Source organism: Pelodiscus sinensis, chromosome 28 (genome assembly GCF_049634645.1).
Source record: "Pelodiscus sinensis isolate JC-2024 chromosome 28, ASM4963464v1, whole genome shotgun sequence".
NCBI lineage: Eukaryota > Metazoa > Chordata > Testudines > Trionychidae > Pelodiscus > Pelodiscus sinensis.
In genome coordinates this window covers 11,062,783-11,086,605 of record NC_134738.1, presented here as the reverse complement: position 1 = coordinate 11,086,605, position 23,823 = coordinate 11,062,783, and the positions used below count along the sequence as shown (strand labels likewise).

Here is a 23,823-nt window from a genome sequence, read left to right as displayed (position 1 = left end):
AAGGCAACTGGACACGTTTCTATCATGTATAATGCAGTTTAACCATGTCACTAATTTCAAGTGAGCTCCCACATCTTCACATGACCCTCCCGTTTCCTATAAAAGCAAGAGTCAAAACATATCAGTGATAGGCAGAGGAGCCGACAGCCTCATCGGGCCCCTGGGCAAGGTGGGAGGAGGGGTCCTGGCTCCATGCTCCCAGAAGGGGCGTGGCCTCAGGTGGAAGGGGTGGGGCTTGCAGCCCTCAGTGTGGCCTGGGCTGCAGTGCACTCCACTCCACCCTGCACAGCCCTCAAAGCCGCACAAAGGCAATTTAAAAGGCCTGGGGCTCCAGGTGCAGTGGCCAGGAGTCCTGGGCTCTTTTGAATGGCCACAGGGCAACTGCCCCTCTATTGGTGGGCCTGGTGATAGGTCCCTATAATACAACAGCTGCTAACTCTACAACATTTAACCCTGCAAACTTTGCTGGTTTGGGCCTGCTTGTAGAAATTCTGGAAATGTTACATCCTATGCTTTAGAATGGCAATAAAACTGTCAATCTCTTGGGACCCTCCTCCCCTACTTGCCTCCCCTGCCCTCCGGTGGGTTGCAACCCTCTGACTGAGAAACATGTCGAAATTACAATGCACTAAGTGAGAGACCAATGAGCTGCTAACAGAGCATCAGAGGAGCGCCATGAAGAGAGATGCAATAAACCTGTGCTGGGTGAAAAGCAGATCTCTGACCACCCCTGACTTCTCTGGCCCCGCCACCCCAAGCTGGTTAACACTTACTGTTGAAGTTTCCCATACTCCCTTTCAAAGTCTCGCTCTACCTGTGGGAAGGAGAGAGAAAACCACATCAGCGCAAACACATTAGAGCACATTTCAAAACAATCCAAAGGCCCCGTCCGCAGTACGAACTGGACTGATCCGCAAGTATCAACAGATACAAGTCAGACTCCCCTCTTGTTCCCACATTTAATTAAAGTTACTTGCTGAGAAAAAATTCCCCCCATAGACATGCAATCCATACAAGTATCAACAGATCTTCACGCCCTCCACCAGCACAGAAATGGAGCCATCTAGTTCAGTGCTGGTATAAAGAGGGCTTTATGTCCCTTCAACTCAGTCTGGAAGAAGAATGCATAACATTTCAATTATAAACCACCCCCCCAGACCTAAATTTGTTTCAAGTCCCTTCCAAGGAGTTCATGGGGTGGGGCATTCAGAGCTTAGACGATGTGTGAGACTAATTAATAAAGAGCTGATGCTCATTTTCACTTGCATTCAAAGAGTTACCTGCAACCATGAAAAGGCATTATTAAAATAATCTGAAACAGTATGCATTTATTATTAGCAATATGTATGTATATTGACCAACTGGAAACAAAGGGACCTAATTAGAGAAAACAATGTATTCTGTCTCACAAATATCCCTTCTCTCTGTAACAGACTATGGCCAACTTAGTTAGGTTTTAATATTGGAGTCTCCTATGACTGGAAGGGACCTTGAAAGGTCATTGAGTCCAGTCCCCTGCCTTCACAGCAGGACCAAGTACCATCCCTGACTATTTTTTGCCCCAAATCCCTAAATGGCCTCCACAAGGATTGAACTCACAACCCTGGGTTTAGCAGGCCAATGCTCAAACTGCTGAGCTACCCCTTCCCCCAAGGTAAGTTCTGCTACCATCCTACTGTATCAAATCTTTAAATAAAGTTAATCTGACCAGATACTACATGTCACCTTTCTTGCAAGCTGTTTCTTAAATAAAACATTAAGCAGCACCTCCACAGGTTGGTAAACTCCGGGCTTACATTGGAATCGGGACACAGACGAAAACGCTCAAGATATTTACATAACTTTAGTCTTGTGGCGCTGGTTTGAATGAGATTCATCTTCCTTCTTGCAATCCAGAAGCTATTACTAGCTATACAGTATCAACAGCATGCTAGGCACTTGCGACACACAGACATGAGGCCAATGGGGAACATTTTCGAAAGCACCTACTTCTAATTTTTAAAAGAGACTTAGGCACTTAGGAGTCCTAAGGCCTGGTCTATGCTTAACATTTAGATTTACCTAGCTACATCACTCCGTGGTATAGATTTATTTAGGGTTGGTCCTGCTTTGGGCAGGGGGCTGGACTTGATGATCTCCTGAAGTCTCTTCTAGCCCTAGGATTCTATGTGGCTACCCCTTTGAGAGTTGCTGTTAAGTGGATCTAGTCTCAGGTATAAGCGTGGCCAGGAGGATAGAAGACTTTTATCAATCCAACAGCTGCCTCTTGGGAAAGTAGGTTATTTACATAAATGAAAAACCCCTTTCTATTGATGTAAGAAGGTTTACAATAAAGTGCTTCAGTAGCACAGCGGCAGCTGTGTGTCTGTGGTACCGGTAGCAGACATGATCTAAATCTCACCAGCATTCTAAATCACTTAGGTGTTTTTCAAAATTTTACCCAAGATTCATGCCCGATGACATCACAATCTAAATACTGGACTTGCTTAGCATGTGTATTAAAATCAAATATGACCTGAGGGCTAAAACTCTGAACATATTTGGAGTATTAAAAACAAAGAAAAACGTTTGATTTTTGGGGGTTCCTCCTAATTGGGTTCCAAAGCAATTACTCCAATTTCAGATTAGGGACCACCACGAGTCTTTCTAAACCACCAAAGTTCTGGATTTCATTTTAAAACATCAGGGGAAATATCAAGAGGTGGAGAATCATGTATTCTGCATATTCAAATTGGTGTTCAAGATGTGCCCACTGGATCCAAATAAGTGGGTGCTATAGTTGCTCCCAAAAGTCAAAGTGACACCTCGGTTTTCTCTTACTAGACTGACTGGACCATGTTGGAGGAAAAGTCAGGGCCACCAGCTGTCAGTTCTTTCTGAGGACATGCTACAGCACATGAAGTGGAAACCGACACCATAAATGGAGCTGTCCCAAAAGCACACGAAGGTGGCCACCCAACGGGTATGTTGACACGTGAACACAAGTGCAGTACTATCTGCTTTAGATAGCCCTGCCCAGTGTTTACAAAAGAGGAGCACGTCATTCAAGAAACGTTTCTGCTCAGGGACCCAGAAACACTTTGTGCAGGTGTTCACCCCTGCAAATGGAGAACGGGGTGCGGGAGGGGTATGCGCCCCTCTCTCCTCTGACATCCAGTTGTAAGGGTAGCCCATTCCCCATTGCTGATTATTAAGTATCTAGCTTCTCTGCGTGCAGCTGTTTTGCATTTCCATAGCACTATTATTGGTCCTTCATGTTTCAGCAACTGGTATTCTAGGCTAACTCTGTCTTTCCCCTTATGATTTGCCTCTGTGACGGGTCCCGGCACTCCTTCCAACCCCCATTCGAATCCACACATTCTCATCCACAACACAATCGGGACTGCTCCAAATCTTTTATCTCAAACTGGGCTGCAGTTCAAATTCTGTTAGGGAGCGTATGGCAGAAGGAGTGTCCGTGGAGGTCTGCTACACCTGAGATCTTAGGTTAACTAGTGCCATTCTCCCAAAGGGTTGGTAATGTTGGATTTTAGACTTTCTTCTCTGTTCCCTTTCTACAAAGCTATACATAGAGCCCTGTGCGAATACAAAAGTGGTATCTGCAGCCGCATCTGCAAAAACGATCTGCGGATGTGGATACCCACCGTTATAGAGTGGACATCCACAAATTGCAGGGCTCCAGACACAAAATGTGTATCTGCATTTGCATCCGTACCCACAAAATCATCTGCAGATATCTGCATCCACATCCACGGATACCTGCAGATATAAAGCAGATATCTGTGGATTTGCAGGGCTCTAGCAATACATTCTCTGTACCATACCCTCTGTCTCCATCGGCCCAGGAAACCAAGGGCCCCCTTATAAGCCTGAAGATACCACTCAATCCCCATGACCCCGAATTCTAATGCATGACCCTATTGCAAATAAATCCACCAACTCATGGAATGAAAAGGAACCAATTTTATTATGTTAATCACAGCAGCATTCTCATGGTGCTGGATATTTTCCAATGAGATGAAGACAGACACCGCCCCAAAGAGTATACAATATAAAAAAAAATTACCCAACTACAGATTGATTCTCCAAATATGACATCAATGACTTCCTATTCCAACCTGCTGCCAATTCTCCATGGTGCTTTCATTCCAGATGGACTGTTTTAACACATACTTAAACATTAATTCCACACCTCATCAACCAAATAAAGAAAATGGATTTCCACTGACCAGCCAAGAGTAAACACGTGTACTTTTGTTGTCAGGGGATCAAAACGGGGCTCATTTTTGTTGTTAAGCTGCCACACTGTTAAACAAGCAGCAAAATGTTGCAAACAGCGAAGACAAGAATGAACACAGAGTATTTTTTTTAAAAACCCATCTCTGTGCTGCTCCAGGCATTTGTGACAGACTCACAGCAGCGAAATACAGAGAAAGAAACATCAACATTTAATAACGCCCCCCCCTCCCCTTGGTTTTCAATTCCGATTGCTATAAAGTCAGGGTTTTAAAGTGGAGCCCTAGGGGTGCAAATGTCACCCTTCTTTTTTGCAATCACCCTTTCTTAAATTTCTTCTTGATGTGCCGGTTCAAATCCCCCCCCAAAGTCAATCGCGACTGAGTCACTGCAAGCTGATGGCTGGTTGCGGGGTAGTGAGTTTGGTGGGTGAACTTGAGTCAAATTCCAAGTGGACACTTGTGCCGACCAACAGAGACCACGACTGTCGGCACCCATGCTGACTGTCTCTGTAGTCTGAAAAGCTCCATGGAGACGGATCTCCCGTTCTCACTGCTAAAATTGGTTCTACCAAGCCAGGGTAGATCCGTGAGGGGGCAGCTTGCATGGCCAATACTTCGTTCACAGCTCTGCAAAAATCCCCAACAGCTGGTGCCTTCAGGTCAGGTAACCAGCACATAGTAAATTCACCCTATATTTCTATGGCTGTTCCGGCTGTAAAAATAACCCCAGACTGTTGCATTCTATTTATAATGTCCATGTGAACTGGCCTGGTTGCAAACCTAAGGGGGCCAGCATGACTCAGGCTCGACTCCCCCGTTCTAAGCACGAAGGTCCACCCAACTGCCGACCGGCTATTCAGAAGGCTCTCCCCTTCCGGTTCTTCCCAGGCTTGTCGGCAAGGGGTAAAGATGCTGAACGATTCCTGACATTTGCGGATTTTCTCGCCATTGCTCACGTCCCCCTCTACTGGGGGGGGGGGAATGAAGGCATCTCTATCTGATATGAGGGAGGTCGCAACTCTACAGAAGTTCTGTTTCTAGGTGGCGAATATTCCTCAAACTCTCCTCTCCTTCGTGGGTTCCCTGAGCTGCCCAGCTTAGTTGTCTTGCGGGCACGCTGCATATCGGGGACTGAATCCTCTTCTCCACAAGGCAGCACATCACCCCCCTCCCCCCTCACATCCCCAATGACATTTACACAGAGACAGCTGCCCAAGCGTTATTCTCATTTCACCCCCACAGTAACAGTTGGCCGCCAGTCACTGCATTCTGAACACCCATGTGCCTCTGCTAGCTCCTAATAATTATTATTTCTAGTATGGCAGCTCCCGGTAGCTGCAATCGAGACTCCTGGACCATCAGACGACACAAAGGAGTCCCTGCCCCAGAATGTTCACAATCCAGGTTTATGTAAAGATGAAACAGGTCGATGAAAGGGACAAGTGCAATGGGGCTACCACATGCAACAGGTCGATGAAAGGGACAAGTGCAGTGGGGCTACCACACAGCAGTCTCACTTAGATTTCACCAATTTGGAAACTGAATGGCCAGAGGCATCGGATGTGTACAGCAAAAAGCTGCTTGTAGAGTTGCCAAGTTAAAAACGACGAGCAACAGAGGTACATTTAAGAAGCCATCTAGGTGAGTTTCCATGTTAAAATACTTCCCTCCTCCAACCTGCCTCCCTCACATCTGGAAGCTGGAAACCAAAATCTATTTTCCTTCCTGAAATCCTTATTGTTCCATGCACATGGGTTTGTGATAGTGAGATTGTTCCCGAGTGCAGTCCTTGGCCTGCTAACCAAAGGGCTCTTTTCAATCAAACCAATGAGTTACACTGTCTTTGTAAGAAATCCGAGGGAGGCCAAACTTTGGGCTTTCCAGCCATGACAGAATCTTTGTAACTCAAAGGGGCTGTCATGATCAGCAATGTGGCGGAGGTGGAATGGTGCAAGACCCAAGAGCACCACAAGAGCATGGGCAGGAAGTACTGTGAAGAGCCTTCTTACTCTCCTGGAGGAGGGATGCTACTTCATTTCCACCTGGCACGGCTCCATTGGACTCCGCATCCCTTCAAGGAACTTGGCAATAAGAGGGATGAGAAAAATCTGTGTAGTTAAGCCAAACATTTTATTTTAACCACAAACTTCTGCTGGGTATGTGCCATCCCATTAAGCTCAAGGAAGAGCCCACCTAGACAATGCAAGTTGTGTGCATACATTGGTTGTCGCAGAACAATTAGCACAAGACACAATGACCTCGTTGTGTCTGACAAACGAGCGCCTGGAGTCAAAATAGCCATGAAACAAAGCAAAGCAGGAATACAAGTCTGTACACCCATAACTAGGATTCCATGGGCTTCCCAAACAGCAAGCTACGCCTACCCACCTTCTAAGTAAGGCTTTGGGTGGATAAACAGTGCACTGAAGCCCTGCTGTGCATATGCCATTCCCCAAAGAGCACGGTGCACAGCTTCAGAATAGAGGGATGAGATTCACCCCTCGGCAGCTTTAATGAGAAGGGTGGAAGAGAAGGTGTAATAGATGCAAAATCACCTAAATCACCAGGCCTGGTAATTTCACACCCTCCCCCCCAATTCCTTGGCAAGGCTGTTTCTCTAAAATGGTAATCAAGTACAGTGGAAACTAACTCTGGCAACCTTGCTGTGACAGGATGCTTGTAATGAAGCTCAATTATCCAAATGCCCCAGGGAACACCAATATGTTTGGCAAAATCAAGGCAGCAAGGTCTGGCAGACCCTGAAGTCGAGGAACCAGTTTTGTGAGCTCTGGGACACACCCCATTAGTCCTACCCAGCCCACTCACTCAACCCAACCAGCAATGCGGGGTGCGAGGAAGGATACACCCTAAATTGAGTAAGACTGGGGAGGAGGGGGACTTCTGAGCAGCGCGCTCAAGGTTTTTGGAGGAGGCTACTCTCTGGGTTCCTCTCTTCCGAGAGAGAAAATGAGCTGTCTTCCCCGGCTTTGCCCGGCAGTGGTGGGAGGCTGTGTTCCCGGCTCAGAGCTCTCTGGGTGCAGCGTGGAGGCACAAGCAGCAATTCTTTCCAGCCGCCTGCCGGCTCAGATCACCCAGTCCCCACTGAAGAGCAAGGTACAACCCCAGGGTGACACAGGTGAACTTCAGTTCACTGGGACTGCACTGCAGCTTGTGCTTCGAGTGGAGCTACCATGGGGGCGGGAGGGAGGGCAGAGAGAAGGCTGGAAGAGGCTTCAACCATGCACTAGATCGAAACAATAGCATTACAGCTCTGTGCAGAATGTTTAACAGGGTTAAGCCCTATCGCTGGGCATCAGTTTAATTGGGCTGCGTCACTATGTCCTTGATTGTTTCCCTGACTGCCGGTCCTCTCTGTATATTGTATCCTCCCACCCCATCTCCGTGCCTCGGTACCAGCTCACGGACAGCTGCTCTTTTCAGGGGAAGAGGAGGGAGAGATTATTCCGTCTGGACTTGGATTTGCCCAGGTTTAGGTGGAAACAAAGCAGTGACATGCCTGGAGGATCCGGGAGATCACTTCAGTTCACCAGCTGATATTTCCTACAGGGGTTTCCTTCTACCTGAAGAGCTAAACTGTGGTTGACACTTTGCCCTTCGTCAAAGGATTAGCATCGAGTGGGCAAAAGGACTAATTCCTACTGCAGCCCAGTCAACTTTCTGTCCAGTGTCCGACTCGTACAGAGCCTTTTCATCAGAAAAGCTTTGGGGAGCTAAGCCTGCCATGTCAGAGTGATTCTCCCTCCCTCCGAGGTTGGAAAGAGCATGCTCTGGGGCAAGCCAACGGCTGGGGTCTGACAACAGCCTTTTTTTTTTTTTTTTTTTTTTTTTTAATTTTGTGGTACAATCTTGTGAGTGGGAGAGCTTCTCCATAACCACTTCCCTTCTGCAGAGCTCTGGAGGGAGCCCTGCAGATGCCACACCTTCCCACTTCCTGCAGCAGCCTCCAGAGGCCAACATCTGGAATAAAATGGACAGCTGATGCAGATTGTGCTGCTGTTCACAAAAGCCCGCACAGATGGAACATCTCAGCCTGCATGGAGGAGGTAAACTTGGAGGTCGCAGCTAACTAGCTTAGCCCACACCCTAAAACTAAGAGGGGTCTGATTCTCTAATCTGAAGGTCAGATTCTCAAGGGGGGGGATCAGTAGTTTCCTGTCATTTGTTCTCTTTCAAAGGATGACACTCCATACTTACCTGGTGCAGTTAAATAAATATATGGAGATATACCTCTCTCACAGAACTGGAAGGGACCTTGAGAGGTCATCAAGTCCAGTCTACTGCCTTCACAGCAGAACCAAGCACTATCCCTGACAGATTTGCCCCAGATCCCTAAATGGCCCCCTCAAGGATTGAACTCACAACCCTGAGTTTAGCAGGCCAATGCTCATACCACTGAGCTATCCCTCCCCCATGGCTCCATGTTTCCTGACTGGCACACATCTGTCCCATGAAAATTGTTACAACTACTAATAGGGCATAGTGCAGGCCAGGTAAAAATGTCCAGCTCTCTCTGTGGGTTAACATGTCCTCAACACTCAACTCTGCCCTTCCACTGAATTTGGGAAGCGGAGGGTCAGGGGATGAACCGGGGGAAGGTGAAACAACTTGGAACCAGTAACAATTCAGGCTGAATCTTTGCCCCTTGGATACTCTGAATTTGACAAAAGGGTTTTGTTTCAGAAATGACAGCCCCTAACTGCCTGCTTCTGTCTTATTTATGGATGTGCAGGAGAAATCCTTATAGGCAAGAGGAAAATGGCTGCAAACGCTCAGGAAGGAACTAGCTAGCGCTCTCTTGGATTTGCCTGTGATATACTGTATCTCCACATTGAAAGGTAAAACCCAGGGAACTCACCGATATCCCCATAGTGCCAGCATCATAGCAGGAGGGAAGACGGATAGGGCGGAATCCACTGCAAACTGAGAGCAAAGAGAGATCCTGAAGGTTCAAATTAGGGGTGTGAAAGGTTTACTGGTAAGTATCACCCTTCACAAGTGATGCTTACCGGGTCCGGTTAACCAGTGGGGGCTGGAGCAGCTCCCCACCTGCTCTGGGCGGGGGGCTGCTCCAGCCCCATGGGGCCTGCCACAGACAGGGGCTGCTCATCCGGAGGGCCCAGGTGCCCTGCATGAAGTGCAGGGGGGCTGCTCCAGTCCAGCCAGAATCGAGCAGTCTCTCCCACCTGTCCCCCTCCCCCAATCGTTAACTGGTTAAACAATTAAACAGGATTTTATATCTCTAGTTCAAATATGAACTCTCAGTCCTCCTGAGCTCCTGCTACACCATCAGGTGGGTTAGCTTCAGAGGTGAAAATGGAGACCTTGGTGTACGTCCGTATACATAGCAATATAGTTGTGTGTAGACAAACTGTATCTTGAAACACTTTATATAGTTAAACACCACATTGCGGCAGAGGGAAAGGGAAATTAAAAGGTGCAAAGAATATGCACTCGTATGGGAGACACAATCAGATGGGGCGGAAATGTGCACACACACTGTTCAAGTCACCAGAAGCCACAGAGACGAATGCTCTAGCAGAGGAGAAAACCAGGGCTAGACAGTCGGATGGCGCAAGCAAGGAAGCGAGAGGGTCAAGATCTCTGGGATCCAATAGAGGGACTTAAAAAAAAAAAAGAGAGTAATTTTGAACTGTCTCTTGAAATAAACAGGGATCTAGAGGATTTTCCTGAGGCTGGGGGCTGTATTTCTTTGCAGAGAGCAGCATTGAGCATGTGACGTTGGGAGCATTAGAACTTGGGAAGACCACGGAGCAGTGAAAAGGAGTCAGTCAAAGGCCCAGATTAGGATTTCAATATTGCCCTTCTTTAAACGGGTTTCCTGCTCAGATTGTGCACTGTCCGTCTGCAGCAGGAGCAGAACACAGCCATCCTGCAGCACCACACAACGATACCAGCTTTAAATAAACGATTACAATTCATCAATATTGGGAAGCGGCAGAGCGAACCCTTCATCTCAACGGGAAACTTCACACCCCAAAGACCATCTCGGACACCGTGCTACAAGTAACCCCCACATACGAAGGAATTAGAAGAGGTGGGTGTCCTAGAGAGGAAGGGTCAGGAATGTTCGTCTGCACTGGGGATTACTTCACCAATGCAGTTATCATTCTAAAGCCGAGGTCTCTGTCACACTAGCGATCAAGACCCGTCTTTTAAAGCAGGTAGGCAGGTTAATACAGGGATTGCAACTGCGAGCACTACATCTTTCGCAGGGCAAGGACCATCTGCTTAAGCAGGGAAAATACCACAGCCAGCTGCAAGCAACAGGACGAGGGAAAGGACTCTCAAATGCATCAGACTGCAAACTGCTTTTTGAATTTTCTTTTCAAGCAAATGCTGTGCAGCACAAATTAATTCATGCCGGAGCACTAGGCATCTCAGCCTCCTCTGATAAGCTTTCCTTTGGAAACAGTTATATTCAGCGATCTGAACCACTCCTCCTCCTCCATCTGCTCAGAAAGGATGAACAAACAAGCCATTGCTGAAAGAAGGAAGGAAGGAAGCATGTTCAGCCATCTCCCAGGAAAACTGTGCCAGAATCAAAGAGCCCCCTCCCTTAAAAAACAAATCCTGAGACCAAAATACTGCATGTAGCTGGGACTCCCCCTCACCCACCGCACCAGGATATGATGGTCAAAGACAGCAACAGGTTCTGCTCACTCACACTCCCCTCCCACACATACATACACACACACAAAAATGGGACGAGTCAAAGTGCTGGCTTGACTCATCAGCCACATGATCACAGACTGGATCTAAAAAGAGGGAATTGGTTTACTCACTGTCTTGGGTACAATCTGTTTCTTGGGCTGCCCAATCTTGAACGGAATCCTGGAAAAGGGAGGAGGGAGAGATAAGGAACATGTCAGCGAACAAGAATAGCTGGCCTCACATGCAACAATGTCAAGAAACACGTTCCCCAAGCTCTGTCTCGGAGGAGGATTTTTGGATGGAAGAAGATTGGCAGTTTCAGTGGAACACCACCCCAGATCCCAGTACGACAGTCAAGATAAAGTCCCTCTGCCTTTTAAGTCGGCTTCAACACTGGTATCTGTGCTCCCCCCAAAACAGCACTGCCAGCTGGGTCTGCAGCAGTGAAATCCCCCTTCTCCTCCTCCGCTCAGCATCCTAGTAACACAGCTAAGGGCTCCAGAGGTTCAAGGCACGCCCTGGCTGAACAAAGGTCTGAAGATCGTGCCAAATCTGAAAGGGGAGGTGGAGGTGGGGAGGAAGGTATCAACTACTGCAAATATCGACAAAAAGAACATTAAAAAGACTGAGGGGTGGGGAGAGAATTCCCAAAAACTACCACCCAAGTGTCTGGAGTTTTGAGCTGCTTCAAAGGATTTTTCTTACAACAGCTGCAGGGATGGTTCACCTGCCAGCTAAACCGCCTTCATTCTTAAAAACCTTAATATGGTTGTGAGTACAATCTGGGTGAGCTATTTTCTCCCCTTACATCAGCTAGTTGGAAGGTGAAGAGTGCTCCTCGCTATGTATCCATTTTTGACTTGGTCAGATCATGGCTAAGACTACAACAAAGCAATGAAAATAATTGAGTTTCTTCACTTAATAACCATAGTAATAAAAACAATAATTCACCATTACCTTCAATGTATGAGGCTTATTTACTTTGGTTAAAATTCATGGTCCATAAAGCCAGTTTAGAGCCTTTGTAATTCAGAGGAGAATTGAGTTCCATATTTTTAAATAAAGGAATAGCCTTCTCCAAGATTGTCCGAACTAGATCATGGCTCATCTAGTATGATATGCTGTCTCAAACTATGTTCTGTACCAGAGGCAAAACAGGTGGTGCAAAAGTCCTCTAGTGGTCCTGTGCCAATACTTTACACACAGTTTCACATTATCCCTAAAACTGATTAAAAAAAAATAGAATTTAGTTCCTCTTAGCCTGTTTATTTCTGTCAGTACTGCAGAGTGAAAATGGCTAGTCAGTTTCACAGTCGAATCCAATCAGTTTCACTTACAGATTCCCATGGATGGTTGCAAAGGTTGTTGAGGAAAGCTTTAATTGAAACAACCACATGGTTTCCAATGATTAATTTTAACCCTGAAAACATTTTTATTACCCTGTCGGTTTCGTAAAATCTCTTCTATACAAACAACTAGCTTTTAGGATTAAAAACCCTGGTAGAGACTTCACTCCACAAATATCACACCATATAAGACAACACTTAATATGGAGCAATGTATAATCTGAGAGAATGATAGCAAACACAAGATCATCCAATGACCCAATTCCTTCTTTGCTTCATTTCAGCCAATCAGAGTCAAACCAACTGTATAATTAGCAACCAGTAATAAACCTAGACTGCCAGCCATGCCTTCTGGACTGACCATAGAGTAAAAGTCAACATTAGTCACAAATGTTTAATTTTAATTTCTGGAGTACTTCCTGTTTATTGTTCTCCAGCCTGGCTGATGTAATTTTAGGCTGTTAACCCCTTCCTGTTCCATTGGCAGTCACAGCAACCATGAATCACACTTCTTCTATAAACAAACAAACAAACATCTAGCATATAATTAAACCGTCAATAACCGGCTGTGGTGCTTTACAGGAAGGAAGGGAACATTAAAGATTTTTTTTTCTACATGGGTAAAAAGTCAGTACAAATGGGGTGACTCCGTTATGACCCTTCAGGCTCTGGTCATATTATCAGGGTCAGTATAGTCAGGTGTGATCTATCATTAGAGTTATTCATTTGTGACAATGTAAAAGACGCTCGGATGGGATCACTACAAATCTGCATCAGTGGCTGCCCTCGGGTAGAGGGTTAGGAAGAAAACGGGGACCTGAAGGGGAGCAATGGGATGGAGAAGGAGGAAACTAGGACCAAATACAGCTCCCAGTGTAAACAGATGCAACACCACTGCTGAATTTGGGCCTGCTGTGCCCAGCCTGAGACTAGCTGATAGCATCTTGCAGCAGGCGTTGCTGGGAGTTCCTATAGAAACATAACACTGGAAGATGGAGAATGCTGGCAGTAAGTGAAGAAAGCATGTATCAGTCAAAGCTTAATCACTTGATCGCCTGTGAAATATACAACATGCAGCTACTAGAGTACCTAGAGGTGCCATGTATCACTGACACTGACACCATACTGAAATAATCAGCTCACAAACATGGACCTTTAAATAATGATACTTTGCCCTTCTACATGGCATTAAAATAGGATCTCTGAGTGCTTTACAAATACTGCATCTTTATCTCCATTTTGCAGATGGAGAAAACGGATGCACAGAAAAATGAAGTGATTTACCAAAGGTCACAAAGTGAGTCAATGGCAGAGGAACAGAACTCCGGAATCCTTATTCCCCCAGTCCTCCGCCTAAAGCAGAGATGGGACATTACATAGAGATATTATGAAATCTCAGGGTGTGTCTAGACTACTGAGTTTTGTCGACAAAAGTGGACTTTTGTCGACAAAACTATACCAGCGTCTACACTACCGCTGAGTTCTGTCGACATAACGTCGACAGAACTCAGCACTTTTGTCGACGCTGGTAAACCTCATTTTATGAGGCATAACGCCTTCTGTCGACAGAGTTCTGTCAACAGAAGGTGTTATTGCCTGTAGGGTTGCGTCTAGACTACAGGGTTCTGTCGACAAAGCAGCTTGCTTTGTCGACAGAACTCAATGTGTCTGGACGCTCTTTGTCGACAGAAGTTTTGTCGACAGATGCTGTCGACAAAACTTCTGTCGACAAAACCCGGTAGTCTAGACGTACCCTCAGAGGCTATGTTCATAGAATCATAGAATCATAGGACTGTAAGGGACCTCGAGGGGTCATCGAGTCCAGCCCCCCGCCCTCAAGGCAGGACCAAGCTCTGTCTACACCATCCCTGACAGATGTCTATCTAACCTGTTCTTAAATATCTCCAGAGAGGGAGATTCCACCACCTCCCTTGGCAATTTATTCCAATATTTGACCACCCTGACAGGTAGGAATTTTTTCCTAATGTCCAATCTAAACCTCCCCTGCTGCACTTTAAGCCCATTACTCCTTGTCCTGTCCTCAGAAACCAAGAGGAACAAATTTTCTCCTTCCTCCTTGTGACACCCTTTTAGATATTTGAAAACCGCTATCATGTCCCCCCTTAATCTTCTTTTTTCCAAACTAAACAAGCCCAGTTCATGAAGCCTGGCTTCATAGGTCATGTTCTCTAGACCTTTAATCATTCTTGTCGCTCTTCTCTGTACCCTTTCCAATTTCTCCACATCTTTCTTGAAATGTGGCGCCCAGAACTGGACACAGTACTCCAGCTGAGGCCTAACTAGTGCAGAGTAGAGCGGCAGAATGACTTCACGAGTTTTGCTTACAACACACCTGTTGATACAACCTAGAATCATATTTGATTTTTTGCAGCAGCATCACACTGTTGACTCATATTCAACTTGTGGTCCACTATGACCCCTAGATCCCTTTCCGCCATGCTCCTTCCTAGACAGTCGCTTCCCATCTTGTATGTATGGAACTGATTGTTCCTTCCTAGGTGGTGCACTTTGCATTTCTCGTTATTAAGCTTCATCCTGTTTACCTCTGACCATTTCTCTAATTTGCTAAGATCATTTTGAATTATGTCCCTATCCTCCAAAGAAGTTGCAACCCCACCCAGTTTGGTATCATCTGCAAACTTAATAAGCGTACTCTCTATCCCAATATCTACATCATTGATGAAGATATTGAACAGTATGGGTCCCAAAACAGACCCTTGCGGAACTCCACTTGTTATCCCTTTCCAGCAGGATTTAGCACCGTTAACAACAACTCTCTGACTACGGTTATCCAGCCAATTATGTACCCACCTTATTGTGGCTCTATCTAAGTTATATTTGCCTAGTTTATCAATAAGACTATCATGCGAGACCGTATCAAATGCCTTACTAAAGTCTAAGTATATGACATCCACCGCTTCTCCCTTATCCACAAGGCTCGTTATCCTATCAAAGAAAGCTATCAGATTAGTTTGGCATGACTTGTTCTTCACAAATCCATGTTGGCTATTCCCTATCACTTTATTACCTTCCAAGTGTTTGCATATGATTTCCTTAATTACCTGCTCCATTATCTTCCCTGGGACAGACGTTAAACTGACCGGTCTGTAGTTTCCTGGGTTGTTCTTATTCCCCTTTTTATAGATGGGCACAATATGTTAGTCTGTAACTTTAAAAAACTAGTGGTCCTCTGGCACCTTAGGGTACATCTTCACTGCAGTGCTATTTTGGGATATTTCCGGTATCCCAAATAGTATTTTCTGCGTCTTGACAGTGCGCCTGTTATTTCGGAATGTAATCAAAATAAAGGGCACGCTATTTCGTCCCAGTAACGCTCGTTCCACGAGGATTAAGGGACTTGTTGGCATAGCGCTCCATTTCGAAATAAGCTCAAAATACAGTATGCAATTTGCGTAGCACAAATTGTGTAGCTTATTTCGAGCTAGCGCTGCAGTGTAGATGCACACTGAGAGACTAACCAAAATAGACAGAATCATGAGCTTTCCTGGGCAAAACCCACTTCCTTAGATGAACTGCCCACGAAGGCACATGAGTCTATACATTTTGGTTAGTATCTAAGGTGCCACAGGACATCTCGTTATTTTTAGAGATATTATGTTGAGTGGTGTTGCCCTGATAAGAGGCAGCGGAGGCAATTCCACCCTCGGCACCCCATTTTAATGCATTATTTAACATCCATGTTGCACTGTGATTTGCACAGTGCGTTACAGGTGACGTGGTCCCTGCCCCAGAAGGTTTGCAGGCCGAACCAAGGAACAATTAACACTGTACATGATTAGGGATAATTTATCTCGTTAATGGTTAATCTCGGAAATTAACACAGAATTGAAATCCAGACCAATTACAAAGGCTCTGAAACACCATCAGCCAGGAAGGACCCTTCAAAAAAGAGAAGCCTTCATCAAATTGATCTGCAACAGACAGAACGGTCGGCTGGAAAACGCAACAAGCAGATAGATGTAGTGATGTGGGCCTCTAAACATGTGTTTGAGACTCTACTGATCCCAAGATATAAGCTAAATAATATAGCAATCTTGTGAAGTATGGGGCTTCTTGAGACGAGGCAGCCACTCTGAAAAGTATGTTTGGCATGGGGAAAAACCAACTAACAGTCTCCATTAAAGAACGGAGAGGAAAAATAAGTAAACTCTCGTAAAACAGGGACACTGGAAACTGAGAAGATTAAATCAAAAGTCACCCTAGAAGTCCCTGGATGGCAGTGCTCTCAATGAACCAAAAGCAGCAACTGAGGATGCAGCAACTGATGGTTTTGTAAAAACTAACTGCAGAAATAGAAAGGAATGAAAGAATCCGGGTTCAGACTAACAGAGTATTTTGAGACTTCTACAGCACCTGAGAAGCCTGGCTGAGCTTAAACTCTATCACTTCTTCCTCCTACCTTTAACCTGAGCTGACACGGTCTGCTTTAGCGCTTGCATTTCTTCTCAAGCCGCATTAGAATAAAACAAGCAGCTCAGGTCAATTAATGGATCATGGGATCAGCCCAACCTGTTTCGAACGACTCGCTTTTCTTCAAACTACTCATTACATTTACGCAACGAAGGGCAGTGAGGTATGTGAGTGACAGGATATTTCTACTCCATCTCACTCGAGAGGGAAAGGATTTTCACATCCAAAAAGTTCTGCGTACGCAGGAAGAAAAGACGACTATTTTCTTTCTTAGCAAAAGAACGTCAACAGGATGTTCAACAAAGCTACAAATATACTTTGAAACAGCAAATATCTCTATTAGTATCATGATGCCAGTTGGCCAATTATGTCTGTCTCAGTAAATCCTTAAAAAAATTCTGTTCATATAATGTCTATTTTTTTTTAAAAAGCTATTCTACATGTTGAGACAATTTTCCTGGTTTAATATGGCTCAGTGAAAAAGCAACACAAGACAGAAGAACAGGAAGAATAAAGCAATGAAGTAGTAAGAAGATCAGAACCACTGATCTTAGCTGAAATTTAAAAAAAACAAAAACTTGACACATGCACAGCTTTGAAATGCAGTTGTAAGAAGCTGCTGGTAGGAGAGAGAAAGAGAGAAACATACCCACAAATAGGGATGTTAAATTTAGTTGAATCAACTAATCGACGGAATTTACATTGACTGGACGATTAGTTGATAATCGGGGGAGCCGCAGCAGGGTTAGCTCCCACCCCGCTGCGATTCTGCCTTTTAAATTTATTAAGAGCTGGCACACTTAATACATTTAAAAGGCTGGTGCGCAGTGCAGGGGGCCCGGGGCGAGCCAGGAATTAGCTGTCCTGGCTCGCGTCGGGTCCTCTTCACTGTGCTTATGCTTTTTAAATGTATTAAGAGTCGGTGGGCTCTTAATACATTTAAAAAGCAGAGGCACAGTGTCCCGGGACTGGGCATGAGCCGGGGATCAGCTGATAGAGGTAGCAAGGGAGGGAGGAAGCGACTAATCGAGGGACTAGTCGAGTAGTTGCTTACATCCCTACTCCCAAACTGAGCACAAGTCAGGGAGCATAGCTCCTCCTGGGTCCTGTACTGACACGCTAATGCTGTGGTGCCTTGGGCCAGTCACTCTGCCCCTCTGTGCCTCACTTTATCCATCTGTGAAATGGGGATAATATTATTTCCCAATAGAGGGGATGCTCAAATTAGCAGCTGTCAAGAGTGCTTTGTACGATGAAGAACTCCAGGTATTATTAGTCTGCCTGGATACCACAGCAATGAGCAGATCAGAAATAGATCAGATTGACACCCGGTTCCACATCTTTTACTATGTGTTACAGAGCCTCCTCCACAAGTGCCACTGCTGTACATGCTACCCGAGAAACCTGAGCACGTTGCCACTCAGCCTAGAGGAGGAACCTGGACTCGGGTGTTTGTGTTTCAGTTCTCTGATTTCTGTGGCGCGCGAGAAAGCTGGGGTTGTGTTTGGGGTGTGAAATCCCTTGAAATCATGTTCATAAACAGCGTGAGCAGGCTGAGTCAGGCAGAGCTTTTCCGCTCTGGGAGCCACAGTCCCAGTCGTGCCGTGAGGATTCCTGGCCTCGCTCCCTGGCCGTCCGGGGGAATGCTGCGAAGATCCCAAGGGGATCCTGTGAGTCATTCCACTGCAGCCTCTCGGGCCCCTTTGGGAGCAAGGGAGGTCCCACTAGTCTTCCTCAGTGTAGGAGGGTGAAATACTGAAGGGTGGGCACTTAAAGTAAGAGACGAGCGTAGGTGAGTGGAGAGAAACCTGAAAGCAGCCCATCAGGGAAGTTGAAGAAGCCCTAGAAGGGGAAGGGAGGGAGACGACGCTGGGGCTAATTTTCTCTGAAATTTCCCCAGCAACTTAGTATATGTACTTGGCTTCTCTGCATACAAACTCAGAACCAAAGGGACCAAGGCTGTCTATTTTACAGCTTGCGTCAGCAGAACTTTGCTCAGGAGTGTGAATAAATCACACACCTGTCCCCTGAGGGGCATAAGTTACATTGATACAAGCACCAGTGTGTCCGGGAGAGAGCTTCTCCCGCAGACAGCGTCTGCAGCCCACAAGAAGTGGTGTTGTTATGCCGACGGGAGAGCGTTCTCCTGTAGGCACACCGTATCGTCACCTGACAGGTTGCAGACATGTCGACATGTCCCAATTCTCTGCATGCACAGGAGAGTTGCAGATAAACACACCAGGCAATGGGGGAATACAGCCCAAGGAGATGTGCAGAGCGTTTTCTGTCCTCCCCTCCTCAACCTTCTGAAAGTAAGACACAGAGGGATCGTCCTTCTGGATCAGCCCCTATAATTTCTAATCTAGAGCTCAACATCTTCCACGTCAGGGCTGCGAAACACCAATCAGGCCCCCTAAGATTTCTAAGATTGGTATGGGAAACAGGAATATTTTCACCAACCACTGAAATGCATCTGCCTCTGGGGAGATAAACAGCTGCTATTCTGTAGTGTACAGCAACCACAAACAATGGGCAGGAAGTAAGGAAATGCTGTCGTGGAGGGAGCGTTGGAGGGGGCAGAATGTATTTACCCCCAGCGTACGTAGTCAGGACCTCGGGGTTAACAATCAGACCCCTGCTTTCTAATACCTATAAGGGGTAAAACTGAAACATTTCTGTTGAAACTGATTTTCAACCAAAAATTGGGTTTCCAACTCATCAACATTGCTCAGGAAAAGCATCTGCGTTTTGATTTTTCCTCAAAGAACCAAATGCTGCAGTAGGTTCACCTTACATAGGTAACAGGAACTCTCTCAGCAAAGCTCTGAAAACACTCAGTTCCCTACACGCGCCATCTCGAACGTCGTCTACATCAGCAACACGCTGGTCGGGCAGCTGCAATGACTGTAGCAACAGTGGAAGCATGAGTGTAGACAGGGGGTAGGTGCTTCTTGCCCAATATGGTTGAATGCTGTTTTGTGCAGCTTTTCTTGCCATAATAGAGTCCTGGCTACCCCCCAGCGACCTTAGGCAGCTGATAAAATGTGGGTTCTAATTTTGCTAATGTAGATGTATCCTTGCGAGAAGTGGGCCACGCCTTACGGGACCAGCGTTTAAGAGAAAGAACTCACTGCATGCCGGAAGCGTGCTAGGTACGGTACAGTGCCTTTGTGAAAAACTTATACAACCACCGAACCATCAAGCCTCCAACAGGTGAACCAGGAATCTGAGACGGTCCCTGCACTTAAAATACTCTCTGATCTTGTGCAATGCACCTGCAAGTGTCCAAGAAGGGAGGAGAGTCCAGCCCCAGCCCTCACAGGTGAGAGATGCATGAACACACGACACAGTTGGAATTAATATATCACATCACTCTGGATGCCTTGCTGTACTCCACCGTGTCCATGGAAACTGCATGCACCGTCCCACCCCACTCCCCCTTCTTTATAAAAACTCATAGCAACCACTCCAAACGGAACACTAATGCGAAAGGAAAAAATTATTCAAATGGATCACAAACAGCTTATGTTAAGAGGGATACTGCGCCAAATTCTGCATTGACTTCTGCTCATGCAGCTCCAATGGGAGGTCAATGGGATTGCCTGGGGCATGCAGCAGCACAGAATATGGCTAATGGCATTGGACACCTCTGAAATCATCTGAAAAACATATAGACTTAACCCTGAGCTTCCCTGCACTCCGACAAAGGTACAGTGTACACAAAAACAAAACTGGTCTCAGTGTGAACTCCTATAAGGAAGAAAAAGCTCATAATGTTACCACACAGTTTATGCTGATTTAGGCCAGCCTCAAACTATTCTCCTTAAGTGTTTAGCCCTTTTTATTCCAAACCTGCTTCCATTGAGTTCAATGGTGCCGTACTGAGCCTATAGACTGTAAGCTCTTTGGGGGCAGAGACTGCCTTTATCCCTTGTGCCTTCTGCAGAGCCAAACCCAGTGTCCGTATTAAACAAATGCAATAACAAAGTCAGAAGTTACTCTCCCACCCATTCCAAGATGATAATGAAAAAACTAATGATATTTTACTCACCCATCAAAAGAGAATTACTCACGCCAGGCGCGTGGGCGAACAGAATTTTGCAAGGCTGTTTTAGGCCCTGACTATGCTACAAAAATAACTGTTTTAAGCGTGGTTGTGAAAGATGGTTGTGGCTCAACTGTGTTATAAGATTGTTCTTTAGTCGCCCATGTGGAACGCTACCACCACCAAATCATGTGATCGCCACGTGAGAGTTTAAAAAAAAAGGTGCTCACGTATTTTTTTTCTGTACACACAGGTAAGAAAAAATAGGGCATTGAGCTGCTAGCTAGCTCACAGAGGGAACCCCCGAGAGTGTGTGGAACCCCATGGACTCCAATAGCTCATGGATTCAAATTGCACAGCCTAGTTTGCAGGATCGGGGCTATTTTTTTACACAGGTAACAATTACAGAGCATGATGGGTGTTCAAACACGAGTATTTCTGTTGGGCATGTAGTCTCTTGGATTATGATAATCCATGCTATAAAATAAAGCATCTAGGTATATGTAGGAAGTAATTATTTACGTAGCTGTTTAGAACTTGCGCACCACTTTGGTATCCAAGAGCTTTTCTTGATCAAATTTTATCAGCCAAATGTTAGTTTCACTATAGACATTATAGGTTTTGCTATAGATGTCAGCGAGACCGTGATTAGGGCTTTAGGAAATACACTTGTTTGAGTCTCTCCAGAGCTCACTGATCAAACAGGTGCCTAGACTGCTATCATTACAAAGACATTCAGTTCCCATTCCATCATGAAAAATGGCATTTGGCAGAAAAGCCCTTAGTGACCGGGCTTCCCTTCCACCCCTAGAAATGGGCCTTCTCGTGCCGAGTAACAAGTGCATCTCTTGCAGATACAGAGGACTGCATTCTCCAGAGCTGCCAGGCCTTGAATTCCACCCAGAGAACTCAGTTCACTCCAAACAGGTGACACACAAGAATTCCATTGAGTCAGAGTTTAAAAAAATTCAGCCTACAAGGTATTTTGTGGGGAAGGTAGGCACGTTAGCAGCCCAGTTAGCAGTCTGAAAATGGAGGCTTAGCCTAAAAAGAACTTTCTTAACTGGAATGGCAGCATTCCTACACCGTAGGGAGCTAGAAATAAACCTGGACTGTGTCTTTGCTTGCGTTTGTTAGCAAGATGGGGTTGTGATACTGGTCAGGATCTCTGGGCGTGCTTGTAATATTAATAATGTTAATAAATAATAAACATTTATGTTGGTACCTGAACATACCTGTCATTTCCCAACTGTTCCCAATATACTTCATCTGGGGTAGATAGAATTATAGAATCATAGAACACTAGAACAGGAAGGGACCTTGAGAGATCATCAGATTCAGTCCCCTGGATTGACGATGGGCTTTAGTGATCTAGAACAGTGGTTCTTAACCGTGGGCCATATGGCTCCCCAGGGGCCACGCCCTACCTCTAGGGGGCCACATGGAAAAAACGGAACATTAGGTAAATTATGTACCTTTTTTTCCAACTAACAGTGGCTATGAGGGGGGCCACAGAGGTTAACAGTGGCAGAAGGGGGCCATGAGCAAAAAAAGTTTGAGAAACACTGATCTAGAAAACGGCACTTTATTGCCCTACATGAGCTAAGCATCCGTCTGGACACCGCACACAAAAAACCCAACAACATTTGGAAAATGGATTAACCTGGAAGCCTTGTTAGATCAAAACCTGCTAAGGATTTGGTGAGTTCAACATCACAGGACTATGCAAATCAACTCCTAACTTTAAACTGATGCTAGGTGCTTTGTTAGTTCTAGTTAGCATGCTGGAACTGGAAAACTACTGGAGGAGGTGAAATGTCACTTGAAAACCTGCTTTGTGAGACAACAGAACTAGGTTTTAAGTAGTTTCTTCCATAACTACAGGTACCCTTTAGATTATAAATAGATGCTTGCATTGTAACTGAAGAGGAAAACACAGAAACCGCTGGTTAAGTCATAGCCCCAGTCACTCACACTTGTTTTTAGAAGGGGAATGGAGGTCAGCAGAGCAGTACTGTATTTTCTGCTTTGCCACAAAGTGGCCTGGGACCTTTAAATGTCACCTGTGAAAGCCCAGGAACATGCTCACTTTACTATGCCATCTGAGGGACAATACCTCTAGCCCCACAGCCCATGCCTTAGTATGGCCCTGAAATACCAGCACAGGAGAGGAAATCCAGATTCTGGTATGGAACTTGGAGAGGTTGCCACTAGCCACACTAACTTGCTGTCCTCCGTTCCTCACTCGTAAACCTGCCGAGAAAGTGCTCACAGCCTAGCAGTGCTGCGGTCACAGAGCCACTGAATACCTTCTACCCCCAAAATACTCTCTCCAAATGGCTAAGCAGCGGCACAGATCCTGATAGCCAGCACCACACAAGCGACATAGTCTCAAATCGGTAATATCTGAGTCAGCCCATTTAGGAGACCATCATCCAAGCAAGACACAAAACCTTAATGATGCCAGTGTGGTTTACAGAAGGATCAGGATTAAAAAAAGTAATCTCATCTGTCTACATAAAACATCCCTCCCCAAACAAGCCTAATTCTGTTCTAGTTGAATTTGCCTTAAGGCCTTGTAAGGAAAACATCATCTAGTCATAACCCAGGTGTGGAAGTCAGGAGATCCGGGTGTGATTCCTGCTTCTGTCACAGATCAGTTATAAAGCCTCTGGATCTCAATTTTCCGATTTGTAAAACAGGGATAATAATGTTGACTTTCTTTATGGAAGGGAGATTTATTTTGACAGGGTTTGTAAAGTGCTAAGACAAGACAAAGCAGTAACAACACCGAACTTGAGTTATATCCTTCCTCTTGTTACAGACAGGCGCTTTACAGCAACAGTCCCTTCGATCCCAATATTCAAGTTTGCCTTATAAGCATTAATTTACAACACGTATGCAAGACAACTATTATCTCCATTGTACAGATGGGGAAGCTGAGGAAGAAAAATTAGACCACTTTCCACAAGGCCACACAGCGAGACAGTGGTAGAGCTAGGAATAAAACTTGGTAGAGTCATGACTCAGTCCGTTTCTCTAAATCTCT

At 45.6% G+C, this 23,823-nt stretch overlaps 1 protein-coding gene and 1 long non-coding RNA gene across 7 annotated transcripts in view; one reads left to right on the top strand and one right to left on the bottom strand.

Moving 5' to 3' along the window:
* BIN3 (bridging integrator 3) overlaps positions 1-23,823 on the bottom strand; it is a 71,887-nt gene that overhangs the window by 37,611 nt on the left and 10,453 nt on the right. For 3 of the 6 annotated variants that reach the window (XM_075910848.1, XM_075910846.1, XM_006135530.4), the window contains exons 2-3: positions 11,063-11,111; positions 774-814 (exon numbers count right to left, since the gene is read on the bottom strand). Coding sequence is in view for 4 of the 6 variants with exons in the window: in XM_075910846.1 (XP_075766961.1) it covers positions 774-814; positions 11,063-11,111 (90 nt within the window). In the remaining 2 variants the exon portion in view is untranslated. Of the gene's footprint in view, positions 1-773; positions 815-9,114; positions 9,180-11,062; positions 11,112-11,739; positions 11,761-16,718; positions 16,747-23,823 lie in introns of those variants that run through there. The other 3 variants (XM_075910849.1, XM_075910847.1, XM_025190990.2) reach the window with 3 other exon arrangements.
* LOC142820937 (uncharacterized) lies at positions 2,509-3,093 on the top strand. Its single transcript, XR_012897957.1, has 2 exons — positions 2,509-2,701; positions 2,824-3,093. It is a non-coding gene; the product is annotated as an uncharacterized LOC142820937 (long non-coding RNA).